This window comes from Anser brachyrhynchus (assembly GCF_964034855.1).
Source record: "Anser brachyrhynchus genome assembly, chromosome: 1".
Taxonomy (NCBI): Eukaryota; Metazoa; Chordata; class Aves; order Anseriformes; family Anatidae; genus Anser; species Anser brachyrhynchus.
The window spans coordinates 69,092,035-69,106,239 of record NC_137694.1 but is presented as its reverse complement, the minus strand read 5'-3'; the positions used below and the strand labels follow the sequence as shown (position 1 = coordinate 69,106,239).

Sequence of the window (14,205 nt, the reverse complement as noted above, 5' to 3'; positions counted from 1 at the left end):
AAGAGTTGAAGAGACGAGCTGGAGACATTTGCCTGTTCTTTTTTATTTCAGCTGAAAGTAAGGAAACAAATTGGAAGACTTGATATATTTGTTTGCTCAAAACAAATTAACAGCTGCCAACTACAGCTTTGTCTGCACTGCATTTGATTTCCTGTTGTGGTTGCCATACCTATGTCAAAATTTAGACAGGAAGAAGAAACAAAAACAGAAATTTGTGCTCTTATACTCTGCTTTTGACTATTTCCACTATGGGAAAGAGACACCTGCTGAATTCAGCAGCTAAGTCAAATCCATGTGTATGGATCACCCTCCCCCTCCATTCATTACAAGCCCTGATTTATGTTCCTACTGCTGCAAATAAATTAGATATAAATTTAAGAGACAGTCAACAAATCCTACCCATGTTTTTCTTCGAAGTACTTATCCTATCTTTAAGGAAGTGAAAAATTGTGTTTGTTCTTCACAGATTCGCTCTGCCAGCTATATAATCTCCTATATAAAAGGCCTGCTGAAATTATACGATGCAGATTCTGAATCAAATTCAGATGAATTTCTTGACCTCCTTGAAAAATTCAATAAAAACCTTAAACCACCATACTTTCTCAAAAAGCCCTATTTCCAATTGCACAAGGCAATCTCTAAACAAAGTAATAAAATAAACAGAGGAGTTCTTGGAAAAGTTAACGCTGATTAGAACACTCATCTAAAATGACAGTACCTTCCATGCTCCTTAAAAGTTTGGGGAGATTTGAATGCTCTCCAGCTTTAACAACTTACAAATACCACCACTGAAAGTCAAAAAGAAAAAAAAAAGCAAACAATTCGACTATAGAACAAAGACTGCAAAAGACTTGTTGCTATTATTGGCATCCTGGTTTTAAACTTCTGAGCTGCTGCGTCTCTCAGTATCCTAAGTTTAAATCACCCAGCACTGTGAAACACAACAAACCCCACCTACAATAATAGGACATTACTGATTAAATCAACAGTCTTACTATGGCTGTCTCACTTCACATAGTTCTTTCCAGTCTGCAAAAGTGAAAGATTTCCACATAACTTACATATTTAGGCTGCAAAGTGTTCCGAAGCAGAATGCATCTAAACAGAAGATTATAATGAAGAGGATAAAGCAGTGGCATTTGAACCAACTGCTGAATTTGATAGTACTTTTTGTTGTTTGAAACCACAAAGAGAGCGATCTGAGGCAAGAGTAATCCCGAATTTCTTGCTCGGCAGGTTTGGCACTCTCACCTGAAGTGAGACAAAACCCACAACAGAGTGAGTTCTGTTATGGAGCATATTAGAAAATCTCTTTCGTGTTTTGCTTAGGATATGAGAATAAAGAGAACTTCAGAAAAAGATTCAGATTTTTTTTTTTTGATGTCTAGAAATCTTTTCATAAATTAACACTGAAGAAAGCAAAAATGTTCCATGTAAGAAATTTCAGATGGGGGTCTTTCAAAGAGGAGTAAAGAACAACACGCCCTGTGAAGTATATACCAGGACTGGCAATGACAGGGCCCAAAGGAGACTGTTTCATTTCATTTATAATTAAACAGAAGTCACTTTACCCTTAATACTGGGTATCACTCATAAATAATTCCAAGACTTCACCTTTTTTGCTGTTTAGTATGTACTGTGCATGTGTACTCATCTGGATAACTGAGCACTTTTTTTTTGGGGGGGGGGGTCAGTTTTAAGAGCACAACATTTTTTAACATTATTTGTGGAAAACACTGCAGGGAAAAGTTTTAATCTGGGAAAGTTTTTATTTCAATTTCAAATTGAAATTCAATTCAAAGTAATTTTCATTTAGCAATTTCATTAGACAAGAGCTGCAGAAATAGAAATACAGGGCTCAGTATAAAATGGAATAAAAATCAAACCTCCTACTCCAGCATCGTAACCACATTTCTCAGTCTGCTTCCTTCTAGTCTCAGCATCTCAATCTCACTAGAAGGCAAAGCTTAAGTGGCATTGCCACTTGTAATATTGTCAGCTCAGTTTTACCTCAGGTTGAGCAAAAGGAGCGACAGAAGTAGAAGGCAGCATAGATCAGAAAGCATTGGCATCTCTAGGTTCATCAGCCCGGTGTAGTCACTAGGCATGTTCCTATAAACAGGGATGAAACCCTAAACCAGTGTTCCTCCCCACCACTTTTTTTAACTGACTAAATACTACTAAGAGATTACCAAGACTCCCAGTGGTGAGCGTAACTACTTAGGCTCCAAACTCTTCCAATTTACTGTAGAACAGTTTTCATAATACCACTGACCTGAACAAGGAAAACTTTAGTGACTTCAACTCATAAAATCTACTGTTATCAGAGTTTTAGGTGCTCAATTCAGCCAACTAATAATATTGGCTCAAAGGTCAAATGCTGTTAAATCTGTAGATATAATAAAGATAAAGCTTTCAACTTTTACTAGTTGATACGTTAATTACAAAAAAAAAGTAATATTTCTGTGTTTTATCAACTGAAAGCATTTAATTGTTTCACATCAGCCAAACAACTGATACCCCCATCAAGAAAACAGAAAGCCTACCATAAGGAAGATTTTAAGATCAAAAAAGATCATAAGAATTTCTAGAGAGCTTTAACTTGCATTTTTATTCAGATTAAAATTACTTGTTAAGAGAAACGTTTGATGTTGTGACATTGTTTAAAAACATGGTTCTGTTTGTAATTTTTTTTTCCATCTTCCATATCAAACTTTAACAGAGGTTTCAACTAAGAAGTTTTAAATATATCTAGATGATTCTGTGCATGGAAAACTACAAAATAAAGTAGCCTTACAAAATGGTGTGGGCAATATACTAAAAACACACACACTCACCAAAACACAACAGTCTTGGTCACCTTTACTCTCTCCATCAAGAAACCACGTCATCCTTTTGGACATTCAATCAGATTAAAGGTTTTTTCACTCCTGAATACGGATTTGAGAACACCACTTGTTTATTCTTATTACTCCTATTTCAAGCACAGCTTTCTGGCTTTCTCATAAACCAGGTACACAGATAAACTTAAGATGTTATGTCATCTGTTTTTACACATCCTGAAAGATATTCTCGAGAATGGTAAACGTTAGACATTGGTCAAAAGTTGCTTAGTCTCTATAGGATTTAACACAAACAGTAAACAAAAAAAAACCACCACCACCCCCCACACCAAAATCTCGGAATTTTTCTAAGAGTACAATTCAAATAAAAGCATCAAAAGCTGTATTTTTCACAGAATATATACAGTTTCATTAGTCCTACTTAGTGAATAGTAAAGAAGTTTCCACAAAACACTGGAATTGAGGGATGGCAAAGATGGCACCTTAAACCAAAAGATTCACTGAATACTTCCCTTTGAAACACCTTTGCTTACAAGGACCTCTTTTACCTGGTCTGACACACTGAAATGTTTTCAGGTAATAAAACACAAAATCAGGTCAGTTTCTACAAAACACAGATTGTAATAGACTTTAGAAGAGAAAACACAGGAAGCTAATTTTAAAGGATAGGCTGCTTGCTAATATACTTTTCCTTACTTACAGAAATAACTGTTCTTACTAAGTCACCATGGAGAAAACCATGAAGAACCAAGTTTCTGAAGTGTCCTGAATACGCCGGGTTTTTTTGTTTGTTTTTAAAATCGTTTACATAAAGCTCTGTGATCATCGCAGGCCACACAGGCATTCAAAACACTAAAAGCCTTTTTCCACTTCACAGATATCAAAGAAGTGTTCAGCTCCAGTTTTATATCTCCAGAGCAGAAAGACACATCACAAACAACTATTTCAGCAGACCTTTGAAATCTCCCTGGCCTATCCAGAACTGGGAAGTAGGAGTCTCTCCCATATGGTTTTATGGGGTGCCTGTGCTATCACGTCCCCACTCTGGAACTTCTGCTTCTGAAGGTGGCTACTGATGCAACTTCTTCCCCCCAACCTCACCGTCAGAGAACACCTCCCCTTCAGCCAAATGCAAGAGCAACTGAAGAGAACAGAGGAAAAGAGCTATCTTCCATACTCAGAAGAAAGAAGGCAAGGGAAGGAGGAGAAAGAAGGGGCAAGTGTTTAAATTCAGGTATTTACTTACTGAAACACAGAAAAAAACACACATACAGCTCCACGCTGGCAGAAATCCCAGCAGTCAGAGCTGAGGAGCTTTGCTTCTAGCCAGTGTCTGTCTCGAGCTTCACAGTAGCTTTCTCCCTCTCTCACACACACACAGAAGCATACTGAAGAGCAGTCTGAACTGCCAAGCCAAAGCGTATCTCAGGTTTAATGAAAGCCTAATTCATTATAATAAGAGCCAGCATAACATAAACATATGCAGGAAAAACAGGCTCAGCACAGCACCACAACAGATGCTAGTTTTGATCCAGTAGGACATAACACTCACAGACCACAGGGGGTTGAAAAAAAAGTGCACAATTCCTTTAAGTAAAAGCCAAACATGATGTGCACTGGGTAACATTTGGACCTGTAGAAGTTATACCAAAAAAAAAAAAAAAAAAAAAAAGGACTACAGCAAGAATACCTCCCAAACTTTGCCAGTAGAGATCTATCTGCCTGCCAGCTCAGCCATTTTTGGAAGCAGCCCTGAGCTCAAGGTACTGCAGGCCATGGGTACTGAGATGGGGAAAAGAAAAAGAATCTGTACAACACTGATGGAATAAGGAAGAGGAAATACTGATGGGCCCCAAAGTACCTGGGGGGAGGGGATCAATACATCACTGTATTTATGAAATAACACAGCTACAACTGCCACCTACGTGAGAGCTATGATCAGACAGCATTTCATTTGCTTTTCCACCAGCCTTCAGACACTGTAGATACCAAAAAAAGAGACCACAGAAGAACTCACTTCACAGTAATAACATATTAAAGCATGTATCAGCTTTATCTGCTATTAACTCAGTAACCAATTAAGACCAAAGTTAGAAAAGAAGTATTACCACTTCCAAAACCCACAATCTAAAACCACTTAAATTAACTTACTAGTGTGCAAGTTATCAAAATGCCTGACCGCCTTCAGTGTCAACATTTCTTGTTGAAATCAGAGTATTTCAATATTCCATGTAACAACCTCTATACAGGTTTTTTTTGTATCTTTGAATTTTCCATTAATTCTCACATACATTTAAAATGTTGGTAATAAAAAGGCAGTAAGTTCTCTATGGTTTCAAGTCTATTTTAGTAAAACTAAAGCATTCGAGGTATTACCCAATTTAGAAACGCCCTTCATGAAAGAGACAGCTCAAAACGTCAACCACAAGATGTCACACTCAAAAAAGACTTTGTAACCACAATAATTCTTAACTTTCACATTTTATATTCTACCTGCCAGACTAACTTTGAAACAGCTTCATAAGCAAGGTGTAATAGTCCCCCGTCAGACCCACACACGAGTCTGACAGCATGTTTTTGCAGGATGCACTTTTGCCACCCTCCCCTCTGGGAGAAATCCCATCAAGTTCGCTCCTAGGAAATAAACTGCCACCCCTGTTCCTTTTGCTGACTTTTCAGTGCTGCCAGCCCTTTCTGCCTGCTGTAGTCTCCACTCCTCCCCTTTCTCCAACTAGTCCCACCTTCTCAGCTTTCTCCTTCAGTACACCACATTCTCTACCTTCACCCTCCTCTTCCTGACACGTCCCCTTCTAATCTGCTTTTTGGATGCAGTCCTATCTCTCCTCCTCTGACCCACACCCATTTCTTCTCATGTCAAGAACCCTTCCACCTCCACTCCCCATTTCTACGCTGCAGCCACTCCACGGTCTCCTTTCCCTTGTGCTGCTGCAGCCCTATTGCAAAGCTAGCCCCTTTCACAACTCCCCCGCAGCAAGATTCCCAGATAAATGCCCTTTTTGTTTTCTTCTACCTCCTCAGATTTTTTATTTTTCCCTACAAAGCCAGGGTGTGCGCTTCCCCCAGGGCTCCCAGGAAACAACCTCATCCTTCCCATGGGGAGACCTGCAGCAGCAGCTTTAACACAGCGAGAAACATTTCACTGAGTGGCAGCACTGTGAAGCAAAATGCTCCCCACACTGAGTATTTTTGGTTTTTGAAACATTTCAGTTTTGGATCCTGAAACATAAAGAAGTAAATGTTAAAATAGTAAGCAAGTTTGCAGGCACTCCTAAGCTCTCCTTTTCTGAGCAGCTTTTCCTACCGAAGGCAGGAGGCAAGGTTTGTTTCGCTGTAATGTTACGTGGCAGTTCACCCATTTACCCACTATTCGATCCACAGGTCTCACCATGAAAGAAGAACTAATGAAGGCCAATAATACACTTCAGCCTTTCCTAAATTTTACTAACATAAATGTTAGAGGTAACCAGAAAAGAACTAAATTCCTAGGAGGAATGCCATTATTCTTTCTGTTGGAGAAAAACAATCTGTTCTTATCTTTTTTCAAATCCTATTTTCCCCCTCAAGAAAGAACTTCCCAGCAAACCTGACTAGTTGTTTGATTTTTCTGGAGAGCTGAATGGGAGAGGATCTTTAGAATGCACGTAACAGACAAAGGTTCAAACAAAAGCTGAATTCTTAATTAGCATGGGTTTATTTTAGTAAACAACAGAACCTTAAGACTGAAAAGATCTCATCTCATTTAACTGCCTAATGGATTTTTCTTACCTTCCCAATTTTCAAGCCACTTGCCAACTTTATTGATGAAAGTTTCTATAAAAGCATGCAAAACCTCCACTTGGTACAACAGGGAAATCACCTCAGCTTCAGCCTGGGTTTACCAATGCTTTGCTTCAGCAAGCAACAGGCAAAAAACTTCTGGCAAACACAGGGAAAGGTAACCTTTACAAAACCCCAATATGCAGCTTTAACCTTCTTAATTCTTTGCATTCTTAAGTGCACTCACAATAGTGATTTCAGTCAGCCTTTGTATTGTCCGAAGAGTATCGGTGCTATAGCAGGGTTAAGAAATATGAAATTCTAACACCCAAACAGTGTAGATAAAAATACTTCTGGAGAAGCCAAATTAGACGCAAAATTCCTCAAATATCTTTCTCGGATTGATTTTTAAACAACTTGATTTTGCAAGTTAATAACCCAAATAACATAAACCTGTTTTAAAAGTCAATACGAAAATTCTAGCATATGTTTAGAACTACTGAAGTGAAAAAAAGCAGAAAAATCAAGTAAATGTCTGAGCTTAATTAGTCAGGTGGTTTTAACCAAAGACAAGAGTTTCTTAAACACATGCATACAAATACGTACATGCAAAGACATATTTATGTAATTTTGTAGTATTCTAAACCAGTACCTTTGTGCCTAATGGTGATGCAGTCAACACAAGTAACTAAAAACATCAGGTCTAAAATTCTGATTAATCTTAAGAGGTAAGAAGTCTGAAGCCAGTGACCAAGCATGCCTTCTCTATTAAGAAGTACCATCCTGCGATTGTCACGTGGGTCCATTTCCTTATGCACTTATAAATCACGTAAGTAACTTAAACTTCCCATACCACTATTCAGATTAAGTTCGTTTTGGGGATAAAGCACTCAGCTTTCCAGAGCTCATAAGTGCTCAATGTGGTACACATAAGTAAATAGCCCAATGTAGTATTCTAATACAAAAGAAAATTCTAAACTTTTCAACATATAACGCCACCATTTCCAAATGGAGCTTTCCCATACCTTTGTTTTACTTGATTTACACACACAATTTCATATTGAACCGACAACACATAATTAAAGATTACATTTCAATGTGTCAATTCTATAGTCACACAGCCCTCCATACCAGGTAGAAGTTCAGTTATTAAAAGGAGCAAACATTTCAGAGAAGTTTAACGATAAAGTTCCCATTAAATGAAAGGCTATTGATGCACATTTCTAATATTAAGGAAAGAGATTTTCTCACTCCCAAGGAGACAAACAATTAACAGTGTAACCAGATCTCATGAGAACATACACAATATATTATGTGACTGTGCCTCTATTTTTTTAATCCAAATAACAAAGAATACCTTTTCTCATTTGCGTTTAGAGGGGAGAGGTGGATGTGGGAGAAGGACATCATCATTATAAAGTAATACAATACTTCTATTAATCCAAAAACTGCAGAAAACAGAGTCCTAGCTAGCATCAACTTACTAAAATAACCCTAGACAAAAAACAAAACCTCCTTACGTAGTGGTAACGACTCTGCATCTATCCCTGTTTCAGAATATATTTCCTTTTTAAAGCCAGAACAAATTCAATGTCACGGAAAAAAAAAAAAGTGTGCAAACCAGTCACCGTTTAGTATCTACATATTACGAAAATGAAGGGGCACATCCCAAGAAAAAAATAAGGTGTCCTTTAAAAATAATCACATCTTGATGCAGTCTGTATCCTGAGTCATTTGTTTGAAATGCCAGTCCCAGAAATGCTAGGATTTAGATGACGATTATCTATCTCCTCGACATTATCCCAATTTGATTATACAGTGTTTACTACATCAAAGCCAGAAAAAGCAAAGTAATAGATTCAGTGACACACCCACTTGGAACAGCGAAGACCTATTATTAAAGAACCCTAAGAATCATTTTCAAAAGTTTTTTATTTTCAAACACAGTCTAACATAAGATGTTACCATAAAGCAACGTTGTTAAATATTTTTATTCAACCCACATATTTGAAGCTGAGGCTCAGAAGCCAGGTGAAATTATTTATGTGACCAGGAAACTCAACTATCCTTCTTGTATAACTCTCTTATTGGACACATTACAGAAATTCAGCAGCCAAGTTTCACATGGTTGAACACATCAGTAGAGTGTCATTAACGCTCATTCCGTCATAACCCCACAACTCATACCAGAACACGAGACAATATGTTTCCTTCAGGCCTGACCCTGAGCAAGTTCTCAATATTTTTAGCTTTCGCATAGCTTTATTGTGCTGTGGTCTGCATAATAAGCATTGATACCTAGCAAATCAGTACATTCAAATAAGCAGGTTACGGTTAAAAATCCACATGTGGGGATGCCTGTGTAGACAAGGTCATAACAACCTGTGCTGTTTTCCAGTCGTGTGGGCGCACCATGGTAGTTTAGACTCAGACAACTAGAATGATTATAATCAACACATCATCCAGAGTTACGCTGCATAAGACAGTGATTATAATGTTGTCACCCTGTCTACGTTACCTCTCGCATCTTCTTTAGCACCAGTAGAGCTGAATGCTAGACAACTTTAAAAGGAGAAGCTATCATCAGGCAGAAGCCTAAACTCAGCCTGAGAACCTACACCTGCGGAGCAACGAACAGGTATTTAACCAAGGATGCCAAACTGGTCATACCATCCCAACCCTTCAGCAGACTTGACAGCACTATCCCTGCTGTCCTCCTACATCTATCAAATCAGAAGTGTTTGTGCAACACGTTTTCAAAAGATGTGGCACAATTTTTAAATATAAACAGAGCTATTTAGCGTTGGCTATCAGCAAAACAATCAGCTTAATGTATATCTTAACAGTTATGATAATGCCTTGAACACAGGATCTCATAAGGACAAGAGTACACAAACAAGCTACCACTTGGTAAATTCATCCACAAGCACATCAGTCACTCTACAATAGCTGTCCACACACTTTTTTTTGTTCAAAGAAAACCCCGGCTGCTATTTTCCAGTTACTATGGCTAATAAACTATTTGTAGGTTTATTCTACAATAGCTAGCTCAATCTGGAAGTATAGAAAAGTATTTTCTGTATTATATACATAAATGCAGCTATAAATTTTCACTCTTCTATATTTAGCAATGTGAACAGAACACCAGAGGTAAGATCCTTAGCACATTCCTGTCCTCAGTCCCATGTAGTTCTTGCCATTTGTTATATTAGTGTAATGTAAGCTACAAGAAGGCAGAACAGAACAGTGAAACAAGTGTGTTGTCTAGTAACAAGGCCCCTTCTAGAGAGCCTGGCACCAGTTCTGGTCACATTTTTGGAGCACTGTCCTTCAGTATATTCTCTGGAATTTTGTTTAGCATTTAATCATAGATTTTCCTATCTGTGTATAAAATAAACCATGCAACACTTGGATAAAGCCCATCTCACAATGTTTACAATGCTACTTACACAGAGCAGCTATCTTTTCCTTACACTAAGACATACGCAAAATCCACCTGCAGCCTAAAGCCTCTATGCCTATTGGTAATATTCATTTGCAGGTGTTATCCCACTGACAACATCATTTGTTTAAAGATGACCAACTAAACAAACAGCACTGTGAGCAGAATTACTGAATGAATCAAGTAAGGCCTGCAACTTGTTAAATAACTGGTAAAAAAAAAAAAGGCATATTAACTGGACAAGTTTCCAGAAGTGCCACTTTAAAATTTCCCAGTTAAGGATGGTCTGACTATCTGGAGGGCAAGTGTTTGTAACAAGATCTGATCAAAATGACCTCTGGAGTCCTACAAAGCAGCTGTTTCCGCGCTCATCTTTCAAAAAGATGATAAAGTAAGTCTACCACAACAGACACACTCTTCCAAGCATATTAAAATCCAAATAAAAGATACTGAAAACAAAGCAAGCAAACAAAGAAAATCAATACTAGAAGCAGAAACAAGACATCTGCAAAGAAAGAGTCACATTAAACATTCAGAGTGGCCTTAATGTAATTACTACAGAGTAGGGCTGAATCAAGACTCTTCTCCCAATAGCAATATAAGATCTTGCCTCTCTGAAAGCATTTATGACGTAACAGTGCATACACACAAATGTCAAATATGCAGAAAAACGCAAGGTCTTCTTGACTTGCACAGACGTTTGTTACCAGTTGGTCACACTCATAGCAGAAATTTCATTTGAATACTTTAGCAACATTAAAAGCATTAACACAAAACCTCAAGAAATTGTTTTTATCTGTGCAGAATTTCTTTAACAAAGAATTTCATACACTGGCAAGCTTGAACACTCCTTTTTGGTAACACTCAAATTTCATTTGGCATATGTTCAAGACTACAGTGACATTCAGACAAAATAATTAAAATTATAGTATTGTGACAGATAAACACTCAACTTACTTTACATAATATCTTGCACCTTCAAAAGTGTAAGCTTCCTCCCAACCTGTGGGTAAGTCTGGAAAACAAGTAGCAAAACATTGTAATTAACTTTTGAAATGATGCTAGCCATACTGGTCTAGTCCTTGACTAAGAAGTTAAAATATTCCATCTTATTCCAGATGTTGAAAACTCTAGTCCTGCAAATACGTATCTGTAAATTGGCTCAAAATACTGCCTCTCAGTTTACGTTCTGTAATCTAATACAAGCAATAGGCAGAAAAATCTCATTTGGATTTCTCAAACGATAAAGGTTTAAGCGTGTCTTATGTAGCAATGTTTCTTGCTTTGCCCAGTAACTAGAACTCACTGCTGTCATGAGTTCTTTCTGCCTTGAACTTCAGTAGCATCAAATCACCTGACAGACAAAGATCTAAGCGAAATCAATTTACTGAGTTTGCCTTACATGCAAGTTGCAAGCATCTTAACAGGCATGGTATCAACTATACCACAGAGCTATTTTGTATTAGCATAATTCCACCACCAATGTGACTAACAAGTGTTCCTGCAGTGTTTACAACTCTATTCAATTTCACATGAGAATAATTTTCAATGCAAATCTAGTGGAGGAAGTACGTACATCTTTTCCCTCTCTATCTCAGGAGTCAAGAGCCCAGACACAAAAGAAAGTATCTCTCTGGAAAAAACATTATCAACAAAAACTACCAACCACTAATGGTCAACTTTTTTTTTAAACTAGTTGTTTCCTTATGCAATGGAAAACGTGAAGATGCTGAAGAATCACGTCTATGCAACGCTACGTGCATCACTACCATTAAAAGTTTGCTCCAGTTGTTAAAAGCAGTAATTGAAATGTATGGCTCACTCTCTGAATTATAAAAGCAATGATATATTTCCCAGGTTTAAAAAAAAAATATATTTAGTCTGGATCACATGACTTCTCCTGTTTGCTCATTTGCCCTGGCTGACTTTTTTATTTCACCTCTGTCTTCTCTAGAAGAAATGAAAATCCAGGTGTCTTGATAACGACACAAGGCAAAGTACATCAAACAGGAAGACTCTCTGGCAGAATGACTTATGGCTGCTAGAAGAACTTTGCAAAAGGAATACCTTTCCAGGGCTGAATATCTCCAGAAATAAGAAGGACTTCACTTTAAAGGACAATGTTTTCCTCATCATTTAGTATGTATTTCACAGTATTAATTACTAAAAAGCTTCACAATAATTTCCAGGAGAAATTTATTCACTCAAAAATCATCTCTTAAGAGAAGACATGTCTTGAACTTACTTTGACTAGGTTCCAAAACAACAGTCAGGACAAAACAAGATAAAAAACCCAGAACTAATCTGTTTGATTGTATCTACGCATAGAGAGACAAATTAACATACACATGAATGAGGAAAACACAGAAACTGGTTTGTTTTGCAGGTACTTCAGTATCTGATCTACAAATCATGGTCAGTATATCCAAGGTCATACCTCGCTATGTGTTCGGAAATAAGTTTAATTTACCTGATAATAACTCTCCTAGGTTACATACAGTACTCCAGATACTCAAAAGCAAGCTGCATTTCCCTTAGAAGGCACTTAACGGCCGAAATAAATGAGACACTTGGAGAATTAATGGTAAATCACCATCAGTCAACAGAGACGCTGCTGGCAGTGTGGAAAAAAAAAAGGGAATTAATACTCAGCTCATATTAATGGCCAACTAGCAGAGCACTTCACATACATCTGCCCCCATGCGTACTGCTGTAGATGAAAGCCAGCCTCTCAATTAATCTGAGTACTGGAAGTGGGGAAAAGAGGAGCCCGATAGCAATCAGCAATTCTATTTCCTGGCACTAAATGACTTCTCCCAAGCATCAGCCCCTCGCTGCAGGCTGAGCTGCAGAGTTCCTTCCACCAGCCAGAAGCCCCGGCTTTTCGAACTGCTCCCAACTCACGCAAGACTGCCCGCAGTTTTCGAAGGGGCTGTTTCCGATCTCCTGACACCTAAGCCCTAAGCAAACCCCAGCAGCAAACAACCCGATAGGGCCCAACTGAGCGGCGGATTTCCCTGCGATCACCCGAGCGGCTGCTCGCAGACAAACAGCCGCCCATAGAGCTGCCCTCCACCACCTCCCAGCGGCACGGCTGGGCTCTGGGGCTCGGCAAGCCTTCCTCCTCCTCCTCCTCCTCCTACTTCTCCAGGAGGAGCAAGCGGCAGCAGCAGGACCGAGTTACCCATCCCTCGTGTCTCGATGCCTTACCTCCCCCCTGTCACTGGGAAACCACCCCCGCTCTCCGCGGGGACGGGAGCGGAGGGGGAAGGAGGGGAGGGCTTTGGGGGCGCTCAGCGCGCTCCTCGGGGGAGCCCCGCTGCTCCCCGGGGCTGAGCCGCCGGGCAGGGTGGGCAGCGCCCAGGGGTCCCCGGGGGTCCCCGCCCGGCAGCGGGAGGGCGGCGAGGAAACGCGGGGGGGACACACGGGGGCGGCGCCGGGAGGAGACCGCGGGGCACCGAGCCCCGGGGGCAGGGGCGGCCATGTCGGGGGAGGGCAGGGGGGCTCCCTGCTTCCCCCCCCCGGCCCGGGCGGGGTCCTACCTGCGCTGCGGCGGTGCCCGGTGATCACGGCCTCTCCGGTGAGCGGGTGCAGCCAGGTCGTGCTCTTCGCCTCCTCGCTGCGGGGACGCACACAGGGAGCGAGTCAGGCGGGCGCAGCACCCCCCGGCCCCGCTCCGTGCCCCCCTGGCCCCCGTCCCTCCCCCCGCTGCCGCCGTCCCCCCGCCCCGCTCACTTGATGAAGAAGACGCGGCCGCCCTGGCTGATCCCGTAACTCCAGCTGCCGGGCAGCGCCCGCAGCCGCTCCGCGCTCAGCTCCGCCGGGGCCGCCATGGCCGAGCCGCCGCCGCCGCCGCCAGCACAGCCGGGGAGAGCCGGGGGGGGAGCGGGAGGGGAGGGGAGGGGGGCGAGGGAAGGAAGGAGGGAGGGAGGGAGGGAGGGAGGGAAGGGGGCGCGCGGGCACGAGCGAGCGCGTCCCCGCCGCCGCCAACACCTTGGGGAGGGGGCGGGGGCAGCAGGAGGGGGCGGGGCGAGGCGGCAAGGCACGCCCCCGCGCGGGCACGCCCCGACCGCCGCGGGGGCGCGCAGCACCGCCGGACGTTGGGGCGGGGCAAGGGAAATGGCGGGGGGGGGCTCGGGGGGC

At 41.1% G+C, this 14,205-nt stretch overlaps 1 protein-coding gene across 13 annotated transcripts in view; it reads right to left on the bottom strand.

Annotated features, from left to right (window-relative positions):
- The window catches only part of PLEKHA5 (pleckstrin homology domain containing A5), a 169,445-nt gene extending 155,440 nt beyond the window's left edge, over positions 1 to 14,005 (bottom strand). For 5 of the 13 annotated variants that reach the window (XM_080603622.1, XM_080603627.1, XM_080603628.1 and 2 more), the window contains exons 1-3: positions 13,798 to 14,002; positions 13,605 to 13,681; positions 11,020 to 11,077 (exon numbers count right to left, since the gene is read on the bottom strand). In XM_080603622.1, coding sequence (XP_080459748.1) covers positions 11,020 to 11,077; positions 13,605 to 13,681; positions 13,798 to 13,895 — 233 coding nt within the window. In that variant the 5' untranslated portion in view covers positions 13,896 to 14,002. Of the gene's footprint in view, positions 1 to 11,019; positions 11,078 to 12,532; positions 13,530 to 13,604; positions 13,682 to 13,797 lie in introns of those variants that run through there. The other 8 variants (XM_080603624.1, XM_080603616.1, XM_080603625.1 and 5 more) reach the window with 6 other exon arrangements.
- Between the last annotated feature and the right edge of the window lie 200 nt (positions 14,006 to 14,205).